Below are 16,157 nucleotides of genomic sequence, written 5' to 3'. Positions count from 1 at the left end.
ATTTGAAACTTAGAGGAGTCAAGCAACATTGTAATGTGTGCCTTTTGGACAGCTTTCTGTGTGGGGAGAAGAAATTCCAGAAAAATAAAATTAAACAACTTATTATCCAATTCAAGACAATTTTTGAAATTGGGCCCTTTTAGAGAACTATTTGCAGCATTTGAGACTTTCTACCCTTTATCATTGCACAGAATAACTTTTTCAATCCCTCCTGCATTTTCACAGTATATGTGCTATAAAATTTGAACCTAATGAAGGCAAACCACTGAGTCTCCAGTTTTACCAAGTGGGCATATTTACATATGTACACGGGACAACAGTTTTTCCTAAGTTACATGTTTTTCTTCTACTCACCTTCTGGTTTCTCACAAACAGCCAAGCACATTAAATAATAACATAAAAGCTTTACATGCATATGTATGTGTGGACATTTGCACACACTAAAAATGGCACCTTACTAAATTAACACTAGATACAAAATTGAATAATTATTATGGTCAGTTTATAAAACAGTAATGGTCTTTATAGTATTGGGTTATTTGAGAGTCACTGGTTAGTAACATTCCTCTAATCTAAAGTTCTAAACTAGTTGGGAAATAGATAAAACAATAAAGCTGGTAAGAGGCCAAATACTGATAAAATGATATTAGAGAATTTAGTTTATATCAGTGAGCAAAATTCCTAATATTGAAACCTAGAACCACACAGATTTACCCACCCAGGTATGGTCCCTACAGGGCTCTGTCAGGTGGTGGCGGGGAGCTTGTCCCAGTGATACTTCCTGCATCAAGGGGAAGAACAGAATGTGTGTTCTCTGTGGGCAGGCAAGCTGCCAGAAAAAGGAAGAGGTGCTGAGCTACTTATTTCTAGTTTCTCCTTTCAAACTCATAATCAGATGAAGTCGTATCACCTCCCCAAGAGAAATGACAGAACAGAGAGCGGCTAAGGGAGTAAGGAATGCTAGTGGAAGTTTCTCCATATGTAAAGAAACATCAAGTGCAGAGAAGAGTCTCTCTTCCCCTCACTTGATATGTATTAAATCTTTGGTTTGTAATCTTACCTATAAATATGTGGCAATAATAAAAAAATGTAACTGACTACCACAACATTTCTTATCCCTAGTACCCAAGTAGTGTCATGATTTAAGGAACTTACTACAGATGCCATGGAGTTGGGGTGTCTGCTACAGGATGTGGAGCTTGAAAAATATATTTGGAAACATTAAGGACCCAAATCCCTTAACAAAAAATAGAATGATTAGTATCCAAGATCACAGAATTGATTATGCTAGTGCTGGAACTGTATAACATGCTGATCTAAATTACAGTTCTGTTCTCAGAAAGGTTCTCAGATCAGAATATTTTAGGGTGGGTATAAAAATGACTAATAGTAAGAAAATATTGGAACTGAAGAGACTTCCGGCCAAGATGGAGGCGTAGGTGGAAACATTGTGCCTCCTCGCATAACCAAGTTTAAAAACAACAAGGTTTTAGTAACAAAAACGCAACCAAAACACAGAAAATTGAACTGTACTGAAGTCCGACAACAACAAACCATTCAGCCAGACCGGTAAAGAGGGGCAGAGTCAGCGGCTGGGAAGCGGGGTTGTGCAGGAAAAAGTGGCCAGACCGACTTAGGTTCCCAGGCGGCGGTTAGTGGATCCCAGGCATGGGGTGGCAACGGGAGGACCCAGTGGGGGCGCAAGGCAGCTGGCTGACTGGGGTCACACATTCGTACACAGATAAACCAGGCAAAGGAATGAGCAGTGAGACAGACTGCACAACCCAGTGCCCCAGCTCCGGGAATTAAAGCCTAAAAGCACCAATTGGAAAAACTTTTGGGGTCGAGGTGCCAGGAGAAGCTCCCAGGCTCACAGAGAGTTTATTGGAGAGACCCACAGGGTCCTGGAGGGTGCACAGGCCCACACACCCAGGAGCAGGCACCAGGGGGATCCAGTTTGCTTGTGGGAAGCAGCAGAGGGGACTGAAATCCGAGAGACAGCAGAACAACGCCATTGCCCCTTTCTGACCCCACCTCCACATATAGCATCACAACCCAGGGGACTGAGTTGCCCCTCCCTGGTGAACACCTAAGGCTCCGCCCCTCATATGTAACAGGCACCAACAGACCAAAACATGGCTCAAGCAGAAAAAGAACTCAAAGCCCCAGAGCCAATACTTCTAAGTGACCAAGAGATAGCCAACCTATCAGATGCATAGTTCAAAACACTGGTGATCAGGATGCTCACAGAACTGGTTGATTTTAGTCACAAATTAGAGGAACATATGAAGACTAAACTAATTGAAATGAAGGGAAATGCACAGGAAACTGATAGTGATGGAAGGGAAACTGGGACTCAAATTAAGGGAGTGGACCAGAAGGAAGAAAGAAACAACCAAACAGAAAAGAATGAAGAAACAAGAAGTCAAAAAAATGAGGACAGGCTTAGGAACCTCCAGGACATCTTTAAATGTTCCAACATTCCAATTATAGGGGTACCAGAAGGGGAAGAGGAACAGGCACAAGTGGAAAACTTATTTGAACAAATAATAAAGCAGAACTTCCCCAATCTGGCAAAGGAAATAGATTTCCAGGAAATCCAGGAAGCTCAGGGAGTCCCAAAGAAGTTGGACCCAAGAAGGAACACACCAACGCACATCGTAATTATATTAGCCAAGATTAAAATTAAGGAGAGAATCCTTAAGCAGCAAGAGATAAGGGGACAGTCACCTACAAAGGAGTTCCCATCAGACTGTCAGCTGATTTCTCAAAAGAGACCTTACAGGCAAGAAGGGGCTGGAAAGAAGTATTCCAAGTCATGAAATCCAAAGACCTACATCCAAGATTGCTCTATCCAGCAAAGCTTTCATTTAGAATGGAAGGACAGATGAAGTGCTTCTCAGATAAGGTCAAATTCAAGGAGTTCATCATCACCAAGCCCTTATTATATGAAATGTTAAAGGGATTTACCTAAGAAAAAGAAGATAAAAAAGATGAACAGAGAAAGGACAGCAAACCCACAATTATTAACAAGCACACCTAAAACCAAAGCAAACTAAGAGGACAGCTAGATCAGGAGCAGAACCATAGAAATGGAGATCACATGGAGGGTTAGCAACAGGGGAGTGGGAGGAGGAGAAGGGGGGAGAAGGTACAGAAAATAAGTAGCATAGATGGTAGGTAGAAAATAGACAGGGGGAGGGCAATAATAGTAGGGGAAATGTAGAATCTAAAGAACTTGAGACACATGGACATAAACTAAGTGGGGGAAATGGTGGGGGAGGGGTGTGCAGGGTGGAGGGGAATGAAGGGGGAGAAATGGGACAACTATAATGGCATAATCAAAATATATTTAAAAAAACTAAAGAGAGGCAACAGAAGCCTTGTTATATGCATTTAATATTGTTACATTTAATAATTGTTAAGTGTCATTGTATACAAAGCTTTATGCTGAACACTGGGGATGAAGCATAGAGGAAAACAGCCCTGAGTCTGCATTGGGTGTGTCATTGATTGTGCTGGTCAGTGTGGGGAAAAGACTTTAGTGGGGTATAAATATTATATTGCATGTAAATGTAAAGGGGACAACAGTTTTTACTTGTATGTTTTATTCTGTGGCTGTCACTAAGTAATAGCTGTGTCCCCTTTCTAAACTTATGTTAGCATTCTCAAAAACAACAACAAAAAGATCTTAGTGTAGAGTAGGTTTAAGTTCGCAGCTCCCATGAAGTCATCTGAGGGAAAGACCCCATTGCTTGAAGTGTTTCTCTGGTTTTCCCTTGTCTGAATTTTTGCCGTTAAAACTTCTCTCTTTGGGGGTAAAGGATTGTAGAACTGCAGCCTAGTTTTACATGTTAGCAGGCAAGCTCTGAGAATACAAAGTATTTGCCCAGTGAAAGTATAGAGAGAAAACTTGGAACAATCATTATCGAATGGTGAAAGACATCTCTGAAGAAAAATTGGAGCACAGATTTGAAATGTGTAAGAAAACTATCAGAATGCATAGAAATGTGTGGCCCATGAAGAAGATTGCTTGTTCTGGTGGGAGAGTGTCAGACTGAATGAAAGTGGAGGTGTGTTAGGATAATTTTAAGGTAAGAAAAATATTTATAGTCATCTGGTTTTTATTTGAAGTGTTAAATTTCCCTCCTTCTAAGGTCATTTATATAGGATCTAGATTTTGTACTGTAGTTCTCACATCACATTATGCAAGCTGATGCAAACTGTACACATTTCCTATAATTTATATTTTGGTGGGTATGAACTAATCTATTCCAGGATTTATATCCTAACTTTTCTTGCATGTCACTGTCATTGAAACTTGCATGAAAAGCACTAACTGCGTTCTTTCTCTTCTCCCTGATTTGCTCCAAGGCTGCCAGACAGATCAAGGATAGGTATGGAATAAAACCTACATTTTTATTTAAGTGTTGATATTGAAGTCAGAAATGAAATTCAAGAAAAGTTTCTCAGTAGAATCTTGTTGGTTAAAATTAAAATACCTAATGGTTAAGTACAAAAGACCCTGTGTTTCTTCTGCATATTTTCTGGAGTAAACAATATATGTATTAGCAAGATTTTTTAAAAAGTAGTTTTGACAATTATGTACTTCCAAAAGAATTTCATTTCTGGTATAATGTAGTTAGTATTAGTACAGTTTTTAATTAACTATGCTAATGGATGGGGAACCATTTTGAATAATTAAAAATATATATCCCTGGAATGCATTTTTTGTTGTCCTTCAATTTTATAGGCATGTCTTATTTCCTGAGAAGTCACAGCATTTTAAATAGTCTTCAGGAGCTAAAGCTCTCCTACTTCACTGCTCTCCTGTTTAACACCTTTGTATTCTTGTTCCATCCTGCTCCTGGTGCCATCTCTTTCTCTTTCTAATGCCACTACTTTCTAGTTTATAGGAAGAAAATTAAAGAAAATAATGAAAGGCTTTAGCTTAAAAGGTCTTTCTCATTGATAGAATCAAAATTAAGAAAGGAAATTGAGCCCTCGCCAGTGTGGAAGGTCCCAAAGGACGTGGGTTTGATTCCAGGTCAGGGGACCATGACCTAGTTGAGGATTCGGGTCCCCTGTCTGGTACCTGCAAGAGAGGTCCCTGCTCCTGGTCGAGAGACAACTGATTGATTTTTCTCTCCCTGTCTACCTCCCTTCTCTCTCTAAAACCAATAAGCATGTCCTCGGGTGAGGGTAAAAAAAGGAAATTGAGTACGCTGAGTACTTGCTGTAATGAAGACAGCAAAAGGCTGAAGGAGCTGCTCACAATTTTGAATTGGGTTTCCACAGAAGCAATAGCTCAGCTCAGCCTGGCTTAGTCACTGACCATCGACTGTAGTGAGAGGATCACTTAGGTTTCTTCCTGTGAGGATTAGGGGGCCCTCTGGATGGCACAGCTATTGCGATCACCATGAGTCCTAGATGAAATTACCATGCATCAGGTAATTTACAAAATTAGTCACTATAGAGTGAAAACTAGTGCCCCCATTGTTACTCTTGGCTGAAGACTTCAATCTGTGTTTCTCTCACAGCTGTTTATTTTAATAGAGGCAGAATTAACATGACTGTCACAGCATTTTTAGCACACCTATTAATTTTAATATTTTTCTATATTTTACAAATATAGGGATTGGTTAAAAACATGAATTATTCTTATAAATTCCAAATACGGAAAGGAGATTATGACAGTTTGAAGGTAAAAAAGTATTGGTTGTTCAAGGACTGGATGCTAGGCAGTTTTTGGAAAAGGTAGTTTGGGGTTGTGTATGCTGGAATTCACTGTGAGTGATCCATCTTCTGCCCTGGCTACATTATTCTTCTATTTGGCCACCTGCTTCACTAAGTCCTGCCCTGGTCCCAGATTATCTGGATTAGAAGTCACTTCCTAATCAGGCTTTGGGCTGTCCAAAGACCTTGAGAGACCTTGCAAAATCCCTCTAGTTCTTCCCCTATGGTTCTGAGCTTTCCAGAATTCTGTTTTTACCCCTGCCTTCTTTTTCTTTGTCCAGATTTGTCTTTCAGAATTTAGTTTTATGATAAGTGTTCATGGTTGAGTGTATTCTTTAGTGAAGCTTGATTTCTTTTCCTCTTCATCTAAGCCAAACTCTTGGCTCAAATTCATCAGTATCCAGGTGCTCTCAGGAGTCAGGGTTTTTGGTTTGGTTTGGTTTGGTTTTGCTGGGGCAAACTCCATTTATTTTTCTTTTGTTTTGTTTTTCAAAGCCTATACTTCTTTTTTAGACTCCCCACAAAAATTTTACTTCCTACCTAAGGAATATTTCTGGGTTTTGGCTTAATTTTTTAAACTTGATTTTTAGTTTTCATAACATTCAGGTTTCCCTGAACATTAGTTTCATAATATCCAAGCTTCTAGAATTCCATTATTGCTATTTATTATGTAAAAATTAATATATAGTCATAATAACGCGGTTATTTTCACTGAGGGAAGAAAAACTTTCTCCCTTATATGAGGGTGAAAGTGGTATTTTTAAGGAAGAGTGCGTAATATACCTCAGCAAGGAATCGAATATACGGAAATGAGAGCATAAGTGAGAAGTCAGTGTTGACCATTTTCTGCGGCAGACGTTTTACAGGAGGAATAGCGGAGTGACAGGGAACAGTACAGGCAGAAATGAGAAGATAACACAGCAGATCTCTGCATCTTTACAGAGCACTGGTATTGTACTTCTGGGTGCTTAGTAACGTTGGAAAGTGATTAGTTGGGGTACATTGTGGGACTTAAGGGAAGAGTATAATTAATTAGGAAGAGTATAATTAATTAGGTAGGTAGTTTGAGGAAGTTAAAAGTGTCCATCTGTGTGTTTTGTGGTTATTTTTCTCTTTGCCTAAATAAAATGAGGTAGAGTAGTGATCCTTGTATTCAGTTTTACTATTACAACTAAACCAAGAAAGTCAGGGAGAAATCAAACATTCCTAATGACACAGATCCTGTAATGTAATTATCTGTGGATTTGAGATTGTTAGCCTGTGCTTTGGGGCACAATTGTCTACATATAGTCAGTTTGAAAATAAAAAGTTCAGTTTTTGAAAAATTATACCGTTGTTGTTCATCTGTCTAAGTTGATTTATGGAGACTGAAATTTTCATTGACTAGAAAATGAAGGTCATTATTCTTGTTCTTTAGGCTTTGATAGACTCTCTGAGTGCACTTTTGGGGAACATTCTTCTTTTTCTAAGGTCATAGTGATTAAATCAAGTTTTGTAGTTCCAGTTTCAGATTTGAATTTCCTAAAATATTTTTGGATTTTTTGTCTTAGCAGTTCAAAAAAGGCATTTAAATAATCAGGTTTAGAAGCAACTAAGTAGGTGCAAACCTATTCATTGATTCTAAGGGCATTTACTAAGTACTCATCTGGAAAGAGCTCATTCAGAGGTCTTCACGTCAAAAGATACTTGGGGCTGTAAAGAACAAAGGCTTAGACTTCGCTCCTAACTTCTTATTGATACAATCTGAAATATTGTTATTGACAGTCAGCATCTTAAAGTAGTATGTAAAAAATACTCAGTTCATTAAGTGTGAGATTTCCTTTCCCCACAAATTATTTTTCACCATGTCAGCTCTTTCTTTTTGATAGATTAGTTAACTTTGTTGCTAAAGTGATTACTTTACTAGTTTTAATATGAAATAAAGTAATTGAATATAGCAACAGTTAGACATTTTCCATCTCAAAATAACTGAATACAGCAACAAGTTTGGTGTCTTTCATACCATTGATCTCTAGAGTAGGTTTGGCAGATCTGAGTGACTGGGCCTGGTATTCTCTTTGTTTCGCCTGCTCTGTTCACTTCTTCTCCCAGATTGTGTACCCGGAGTACAACATTCATGATGAATATTACCTTTGTGTCATTCTTTGACAAAAGATAGTAAGCGGGAGGTATTTTGTGATTCTTGTGGAAATTTATTGTAATATGAAAAACTGAAATTTGAGTTAAAATGACAAATTAGTAGAACATGATAATTTTTCTTCCCAGCTTGAATTAACAGAACAATTTCCCCATACTGTGGGTGAAATTAAGTCTGTTATGGCTTCTTTTGTGTGTGCGTGTTTGTTTTTTGTATCACATTCATCTCATACATATTTATTGAACTCCTGTTATTTCTGTGGCATGGGGTTTCACAGAACTGTTCCTTCTGTATCCTTCCATGTAGCTGATGTGGACACATCAGAGGGACACCTTCTAGTGCTTTCACTTCTCTCCTTTCTCATCCACGGCCTGTCTTTAGCAGCTCCCAAGCTACACAGTCTTTGGTCAGTGTACCTCTGCTCTTACTTGAGGATACGTGGAGTAGCTGTCACTCCCAGGGGGAACGTTTGAATCAGGGTGTATGTACAGTTCACTATTTGGCATGTGAAAAGGAGCGAGGCTGGCATCAGGAAGTCGATGAGACTGAGTGCACAGCGGGTTAGATGGCCGTTGGGTCTGTTAAAGATGATTGATGCTGAATGTTTGTCTCGTGTGGTACGTGTTGCATTTGTGTGCAGTTTTATAAAACTGGCTGCAAGAAAGTTCCTTAAAGTTATCTTAAATGTCTTTAAGTTTAAAAATAGTTTACAGTTTTTAATTAGTTGGTTTTCAAAGACTAAGCAAATTTCTGTCTAGTTTTGTTATCTCTGATGTAGTTTCTGAAATCACTAGAGTGAAATAATTTCTATCTTTTCATTTTATAAATTAAATAAACGATACTTCCCATTCTTTTAGTTTTAAAAGTATGTTTGTATTTGCCGTAGAGTAACAATGGCTTCCGCCTTTCGCCTTTCGTTGAAACCAAAGGTCAGTGACAACATGACTCATTTAATGGTGGATTTTTCTCAGGAAAGACAGATGTTGCAAACTTTGAAGTTTTTGCCAGGTAAGTAAGTAAGTACAGATATTATATGTAAATTTATATATAAAAATATTTTTTATGTAAGATTTTTCTGCATGAACATTGGAATGTAAATATTAAAGAAATATACTATAATTTTTTCTTCATTCTGCTAAGGAATGCTTAAATGTACAGGTCTTTATTGTTAGAAAACTGTTTTACTGGTATGTAAATTTCATTTTTTAAGAATGCCATTCAGGGACATATTTTATCGTCCATTTGACAGGAGCAGTACACCACAGTGGTTAATCCTGGGTCTACACCCAGACTTCTTCGATTTGAGTGTTGGCTGCCACTTACTTGCTGTGTGACTTCGAACAAGTTATTTAACTTTGCCTCATTTTCTTCATCTTTAAAATGTGATGTTATCCTTCCGGGTTTTTGTAGGGATTAAATGAATTGGAATCTCTATAAAGTGCTTGAAATGCGACCTGTCACACAGTTAACACTCAGTGAATGTTAGCTGCTGTCGTTACCATCGCTGCTGTGGTTGCTGGTGGTGCGGGTGGAATTTTATTTTCAGTAATAATGTTAACATTGGTTTGTCAGAGTATTCATGTGATGATATTTCAGTAGCCAAACCAGTTGAAATCGAGTCCCAAATTATTTGTCCACATGTATGAAAGAGCCTATTAGAGACCTTTTAGTTAGTAGCATTCTCTGTTTAGCTAGCATCAATTAATGTTGATCGCTAAGACAATTTGGACATGGTGATGTGAGGGATCAGGAAATCTCTTTAAGTGAAGTGTTTTTCTCAAACAGTTGCTTAGTTAGAAGTGGATTTCAGTTTTTAGAGATTATCTGTTTTTGAATAGAGAATGTTGGTGATACGAAACCACTCTTCTCAGAATATTTGGTCAGGGATTTAAAATGTGATTGGAAAGGTAAGGTTAGTAGTCATGAAATTAATGGAACTGGTAAGGGTAGCACACATGAAGTATTAACTTGTGTCGTATAGACCAGAAGTTCTAGAGGAGTTAACAGAAGGATAGACAAGAGAAGGAACTATAGTTGTAGAGGAGGAAAGCATACTTGTCAGTGGAAATCACCTATAAATTGGCCTTTCAGAGTCACCAACCATTATGTTATCACCCACACCAATTCTAATTTTAGTGGTGGATTGTGAATGTACAGGGGTTCTTTTTTTTTTTTTTAAGTGATCTCACCATTCCTTTCTCTTGAGTTTTCAGTAGTACCTTAACAGACCAAGGCCATGCCTACTGTATAGTCAAGTGGATTGCATGCACAATTAGGGCTTCTTTTGGAACACTGTTAAGATAGTCTGAAGGAATAAGGTATAATTTCAAAAAACTCCTTTTAGGGAAGAGTTTCATCCCTTATGAAAAGCATAATTGTTTAAGTTTATGAAAGGTGAATTTATATTACTAATTTTTAATATGTGCTCTAGCATAAAAATTTCCTATAAGATGCAGTCAGATTAAATAAAAAATGAATACCTTTATCTCTTAGTAATTTTTTCCATAGCTACTACAGAAGTCAAGTCTACCCTGCGTTATATGTAGTACATGAGTTGTGGACTTAGATCTGAGTCTGAAAAGTGGAAATGATGCTGATGAATAATTGCAAAGTCATTTTCTTCTACTTTAAGCCATTTTAAAAAATACATTAAAACTGAGAGTTTATATTCTTTCTGAGGTTCTACAGCTGGAAAGAGAAACGTGTTTGTGGCAACGTTGGTGCCACTTGTACTTTCACACTCACACACAGAGAAACCTTAGTAAAGTTCTTGAACCAGTTTCCACACTATTGGTAGTTAACTGTTGTGTTATGGGAATTGCTGTGACCTGCTTTTCATTCTCATTTTCAAAGAGAGCTCTGCATTTTCTTTCTTTTTAAAAAAAATCCTCATGGAGGATATGCTTGGAGAGGGAAGGAGGGTGAAGGGAGGGGAAGTGGGGAGAGAGAGAGAAAGAGAAACATCACTTAGTTGCCTCCCGTATGCATACCACTGGGGATCGAACTCAAAACCTAGGTATGCGCCCTGACCAGGAATCAAACCCGCAACCTTCTGGTGTACATGAACAGCTGAGCCACTCCGTCAGGGCAAGAAAAGAGAGTTCTTCATTTTCTAAGTCATGTAATATTTTTATACATAATTTTACTGCTTTTCATCTTCCCATGAAGTTTATTATCCCTCATTTAATGAATTCTTTCTTCTGTATAGAATCTTGGGTGAAGTTCTGACATATATTAGATTTAAGTCAACCTTAATTTGACATGTCACTCTTAAATTACTCAATTTTCCTTTTTCCTCCCAAGCATCACCATTTTCTCGAATTCTTATTTTTATTGTATTTGAAAAATCTTTTTTTAATTTGAATTGTTGTTCAGGTACAGTTGAATTGTTGTTTTGTCTTTTACTCCCATCCTAGCCTGCCCTTCCCCCCTCCCATTCCCACCCCCTAGTTTTCGTCCATGTGTCCTTTATAACTTGTTCCTGCAAACTCTTCCCCTTTTCCCCTGAAATTCCCTCCCCTGTCCCTTCTGGACACTGTCAGCCTGTTCTCTGTTTCAGTGTCTTTGGTTATAGTTTGCTTGTTTGATTGTTTTGTTGTTTAAGTTCCTGTTAAAGGTGAGATGATGTGGTATTTGTCTGTTTTAGCTTGGTTACCACTTTTAGCAGTTTGCTTTCTTTTGGGGGCCACTCTTTACAAGAAAGAAGAATGTACTTTGTTCTTACTGATACCGTAGCTGACTTGAGATGCATATAGTGAGTGGGGAGTTAGCCAGATCCACTTATGGATTAAGTGACCCTCTTTTTACCAGGCTCTTAGTACTTTTAGTATGGGTTTTTGACTTGGCAAAATTATGAAATTCTATATGCCAAATAGGCATTTACATTTCCTCACATGTAGGCAACACAGAGCATTTTAAATTATGAATATCTGTGTTCTGTTGTCTTGACAATGAATAGTAGTCTGTATTGCTTATGTTCCACAATAGAGACTAATATCTGTTACTTGTTATAGGGACAAAAACTCCGTAAGACAGATGAAGGGAATTAATTATAATGACAAATGATAAATATTTCTTTGGTTGTATGTTGTCTTACTGTTAAGGTCTATGAGATTCCAGACATTTATTGCACAATTACACACATGTAAGAGTCGAACTTTGGAGACTATAGTTAATGGAGATCCGTTGTTCCACCTCCCTTCCTCCTGCCCTTTCTTACTAGTTAGGCTTGAAGATTGAACATTTACATCAATTTCCTTTCATCTCTCTCTTGATTTTTTTATCCAAGACGTTTACTTTGTTATTTGTTTTCTCACTTTGCTTTCCATTTTAACTTTTGTATATAATTTCTTTGTTGTTATTGCAGTTTTTTAAATTAATGCTTTGTTTTTTAAAACAGGATTAGGTTTATGGAAAATAGAGCAGGCAATACAGAGAGTTACCTATACTTTCCCCCTCCCCACATGTAATTTCCCCTGTTAGTAACATGTTGTATGAGTATGGTACATTTGTTATAATTGATGAGCCGATATTGATACATTATTATTAACTAAAGCACATAGTTTACAATAGAGTTCACTTTTTGTGTCATTCAATTCAGTGGGTTTCGACAAATGTATAATGTCATATATCCATCATAACGTTGTCATTTAGAAGAGTTTCACTGCCCTAAAACTAATCTGCCGGTTCATCCCTTGTGTCCTGCAAACTTGCTGTGATCTCTTTCTAGGTTCAGGAATTTTTTCGTTGATTCTTTGGGATTTTCTCCAAGGATAATCATGTCATCAGCAAACAAAGACAGTTTCATTTCTTCCTTACTAATTTGTATACCTTTTACTTCTTTTTTTTTTTTTTTGTCTTAACTGAATTTAGCAAGAGGTTCCAGTACAGTGTTGAAGGGGAGTGGCGAGGGGACATCCTTGCCCTAGAGGAGAAATACCTAGTTTCTCGACATTAAGTGTAATGTTAACTGTAGGGTTTTTGTCTGTGTTCTTTATCAGGTGAAGCCCCCCCCCGCCCCCGTGTTCCTAGTTTGCTGAGAATTTTTTGTTGTGAATGTTTGGATTTGTCAAATGTTTTTTCTTTATTTGTTGATATGATCGTATGTTTTTTCTTGTGAGGTGATAGATTACATTGATTTAAAATTTCGAACCACCCTTTCATACTTGGAGTAAATCTTTTAAAACTCTCTTTTTTAGTGACAAAATGTTCAAATACAACACCTGCACAGTTTTACACATTTCAGACACACCCGTGTCACTGGAGGGCCACGTGCTTCAATTAGCCTGTTGTTACATAAATGAAACTGTTACTGTTGAGAATCTGTGGAGAAACCTCTTCATTGAAAAGGAATTGATTTATGTTCACATGTTTGTGGCTCATTGGTCCCAATTTATTCTAATGACTCATGGAACTCTTTGAAGAAACACTTTAAAATTCTTAAGTATTTTGGGGAGTACTTGGGGAGTTCATTTGTGTTTAGTGCTGAAAATTACAATTATTTTATAAACAAGAGTTAAAATGGATTGAAAATAACTTGAATTATTTAAACTGTTGGATTCAAAGCAAGTTATTCTATTTTTGAAATAGATTAAAAGTACATTTTGAGAAGGAACAAGTCATTCTTGATTCTTTATTAGCATGTTTGAATTGGTTTTTGCTAACTAGGATTTTATAAACTTTGAGTAAGTCTAGTAAGAAACTTTGAAACATGAATTTTTAAACAGAGTTTTAAACAGAAAATAGTTATTTTGTATTTATAGGATACACCTTCTCTTGGCCTGATTCAATTGAATAGTTCAAAAGCAACACGAAAAACCATAGTTTGAATGACAAACATAAATGCTGAATTAGTATTACAATAAATGAGGAATGAGCCTTTTTCTTCCTTCAGTCCCCAAAGCTCCGGAGATAGATCCAGTGGAGTGTTTGGTGGCTGACAACTCTGTAACCGTGGCTTGGAGAATGCCAGAAGAAGATAACAAGATCGACCATTTCATACTGGAATACAGGAAAACCAATTTTGATGGACTTCCCCGTGTAAAGGATGAGCGATGCTGGGAGATCATCGATAATATTAAGGCTACCGAATATACACTGTCAGGTAAAATGACTGCATTTCATGAATCTTTCTCAGAAAATATAGTTGTGAAAAATATTTTGTGTTACTTTAATATAAAGTTTTTTCAGCCAAGTGACTTTTTTTATCCTCACCTGAAGATATGTTTATTAATTTTTAGAGAGAGGAATGGGGGCGGGGGCGTAGTGAGAAAAAACATTGATGTAAGAAAGAAACATCAGTCGGTTGCATCCTGTGCATACCTGAGTGGGGGATCGAACCTGCAACCTAGGTATGTTCCCTGATCAGGAGTCAAACCCACAGCCTTTTGGTGTAGTGTGGGATGATGCTCCAACCACTGAGCCATCTGGCCAGGGTGCCAAGCAATTTTTTACTTATTCATTATAAAAATGAATTCCTCTTAAAATCTCAAGAAAACTGTAATTTAAATTACTTCTGGATTTTTGCAACCTGATAAAACAACGTATATAGAACAGACATGAAGGGATGTTCTGGAAATAATATGTCAGAATAACATTTAACTTTTATGTTGGCATTTTAAAATTTTTTCCTTTTTATTGAATTTATTGGGGTGACACTGATTAACAAAATTATACTGGTTTCAAGTGAGCAGTTTCACAACATATCATCTGTGTACTGTATTATGTGTTTACCACCCCAAGTCAAGTCTCTTTCTGTAACCATTTAACCCCCCATACCTAACAGCAAAAAAGCTGGCAATTTTTAGATATAGACATTTTCCCACAAATATTGTTGCCTTTTCCCTTTTATGATTACCTTCGCAGTAATACTTAAAACGTAGAACTGTGACTTGCAATTAGAAATTTGTTTGTTGGTTTCTTGAAAGTCTTCAGAAAGATATCTCTATAAATAGGGGACTTTGTGTATTTGAAATGGCTGAATGTCCCCTGAGTTGTTAAACCCTTCTTACATATGATCAGTAATATTATTAACTTTGTCATTGTTGAGCCCTTACCATTTGCCAGGAGCTGGGCTGAAATGTATTCCATAGTACATCTCATTTAATATTTATAGTTACAAGGTCAGTTTTATTATTTTCTGTTTTACAGTTTCAGACATGTGGCTCTGTCATGTCGAGAGTCCCATAGCTAAATAAGTTTTGGAGTGTTTTAATCTAGACATGACTAACTTCAGAGTTTTGGGATTAATCCCTATGTATCACTTTCGCTTTAAATTTATTTCCACATAAAAAGACAATTTTTCATAAGTATAAAAATTCCTTAGGCTATCTACTTTGAGAAATTGAATATGTTATTTTAAACTGCAGCAACTTTGAACGAAACATTACTTTTCACGAGGCTTGACAGTACCTTTTTGTCATGAGGTTCTAAAAAAACCTCATTGATAAACTGTATAATTTATTTCTTTCGAAGAAAATAATAGATTAGTCATGAATCCTCTTATTTTAGGCATTATTACCATTTCAACATAAATTTAAAAAATTTTTTTTATTGTTACTCTATTGCAGTTGTCCCATCGCCCCCGCCGCCTTGTTCTCCTCCGCCCAGCCCACTCCCCACTCCCACAGTCAATCCCCAAACTGTTGTCCGTGTCTGTGAATGATTTATACATTCAACATGACTTTATATTCTTTCTCAGTAAAGAGAAAGCTCCAAAGAGAGAAAAAAGTCCATTTTAAGGTTCATATTCATACTTTTGGAGTAGATTCCTTTACTTTTTATGTCTGAAAACCACTTTCATTTTTTCAGGCTTAAGGTTTGATTCCAAGTATATGAATTTCAGAGTGCGAGCTTGTAACAAAGCTGTGGCTGGGGAGTGTTCTGACCCAGTGACTCTGGAGACCAAAGGTAAGATCACTAGCTGTTTATGCAGCATAAAACAGAACAACTTGTGAAGGTGTTAGAGTCTTCGTGACAGAAGCAGCATCTCACGTCTGGTTGCATTCCCTCCTTTACCTGCCTGGAATTCCCAGCAATAGGAATTTTAAGATGGATAAATTAGGACTCCGTGGTGGTTTTCTTTATCATGGTATTCAGATAGGTAAAATAGACCGAGGTGATAGTGTTACATTCTCATGTGCTTAGTTAACAAATTTCAGTTTAGCATAAATACATAACATCACTGAGATGTGTCCAAAGTTTTGCCAGGGAACTGATTATGGCTCAGTGATATAGGGAGGTACCTTTTTGGTTTAGTTCAGGTCCTCTCTGTTTTCTTAAATCA

The 16,157-nt window shown here is 37.2% G+C and overlaps 1 protein-coding gene across 3 annotated transcripts in view; it reads left to right on the top strand.

The window, feature by feature from the left end:
• The window catches only part of FSD1L (fibronectin type III and SPRY domain containing 1 like), a 58,815-nt gene that overhangs the window by 13,804 nt on the left and 28,854 nt on the right, over nt 1-16,157 (top strand). For all 3 annotated transcript variants that reach the window (XM_037152734.2, XM_037152733.2, XM_037152735.2), the window contains exons 5-8: nt 4,375-4,397; nt 8,760-8,881; nt 13,767-13,976; nt 15,683-15,781. In XM_037152734.2, coding sequence (XP_037008629.1) covers nt 4,375-4,397; nt 8,760-8,881; nt 13,767-13,976; nt 15,683-15,781 — 454 coding nt within the window. The remainder of the gene's footprint in view (nt 1-4,374; nt 4,398-8,759; nt 8,882-13,766; nt 13,977-15,682; nt 15,782-16,157) is intronic.

This window comes from Artibeus jamaicensis, unplaced genomic scaffold (genome assembly GCF_021234435.1).
Source record: "Artibeus jamaicensis isolate MK-2021 breed Jamaican fruit bat unplaced genomic scaffold, CSHL_Jam_final scaffold_1964, whole genome shotgun sequence".
In the NCBI taxonomy this organism is placed as follows: Eukaryota; Metazoa; Chordata; class Mammalia; order Chiroptera; family Phyllostomidae; genus Artibeus; species Artibeus jamaicensis.
This window is presented reverse-complemented; position numbering and strand designations above follow the sequence as displayed.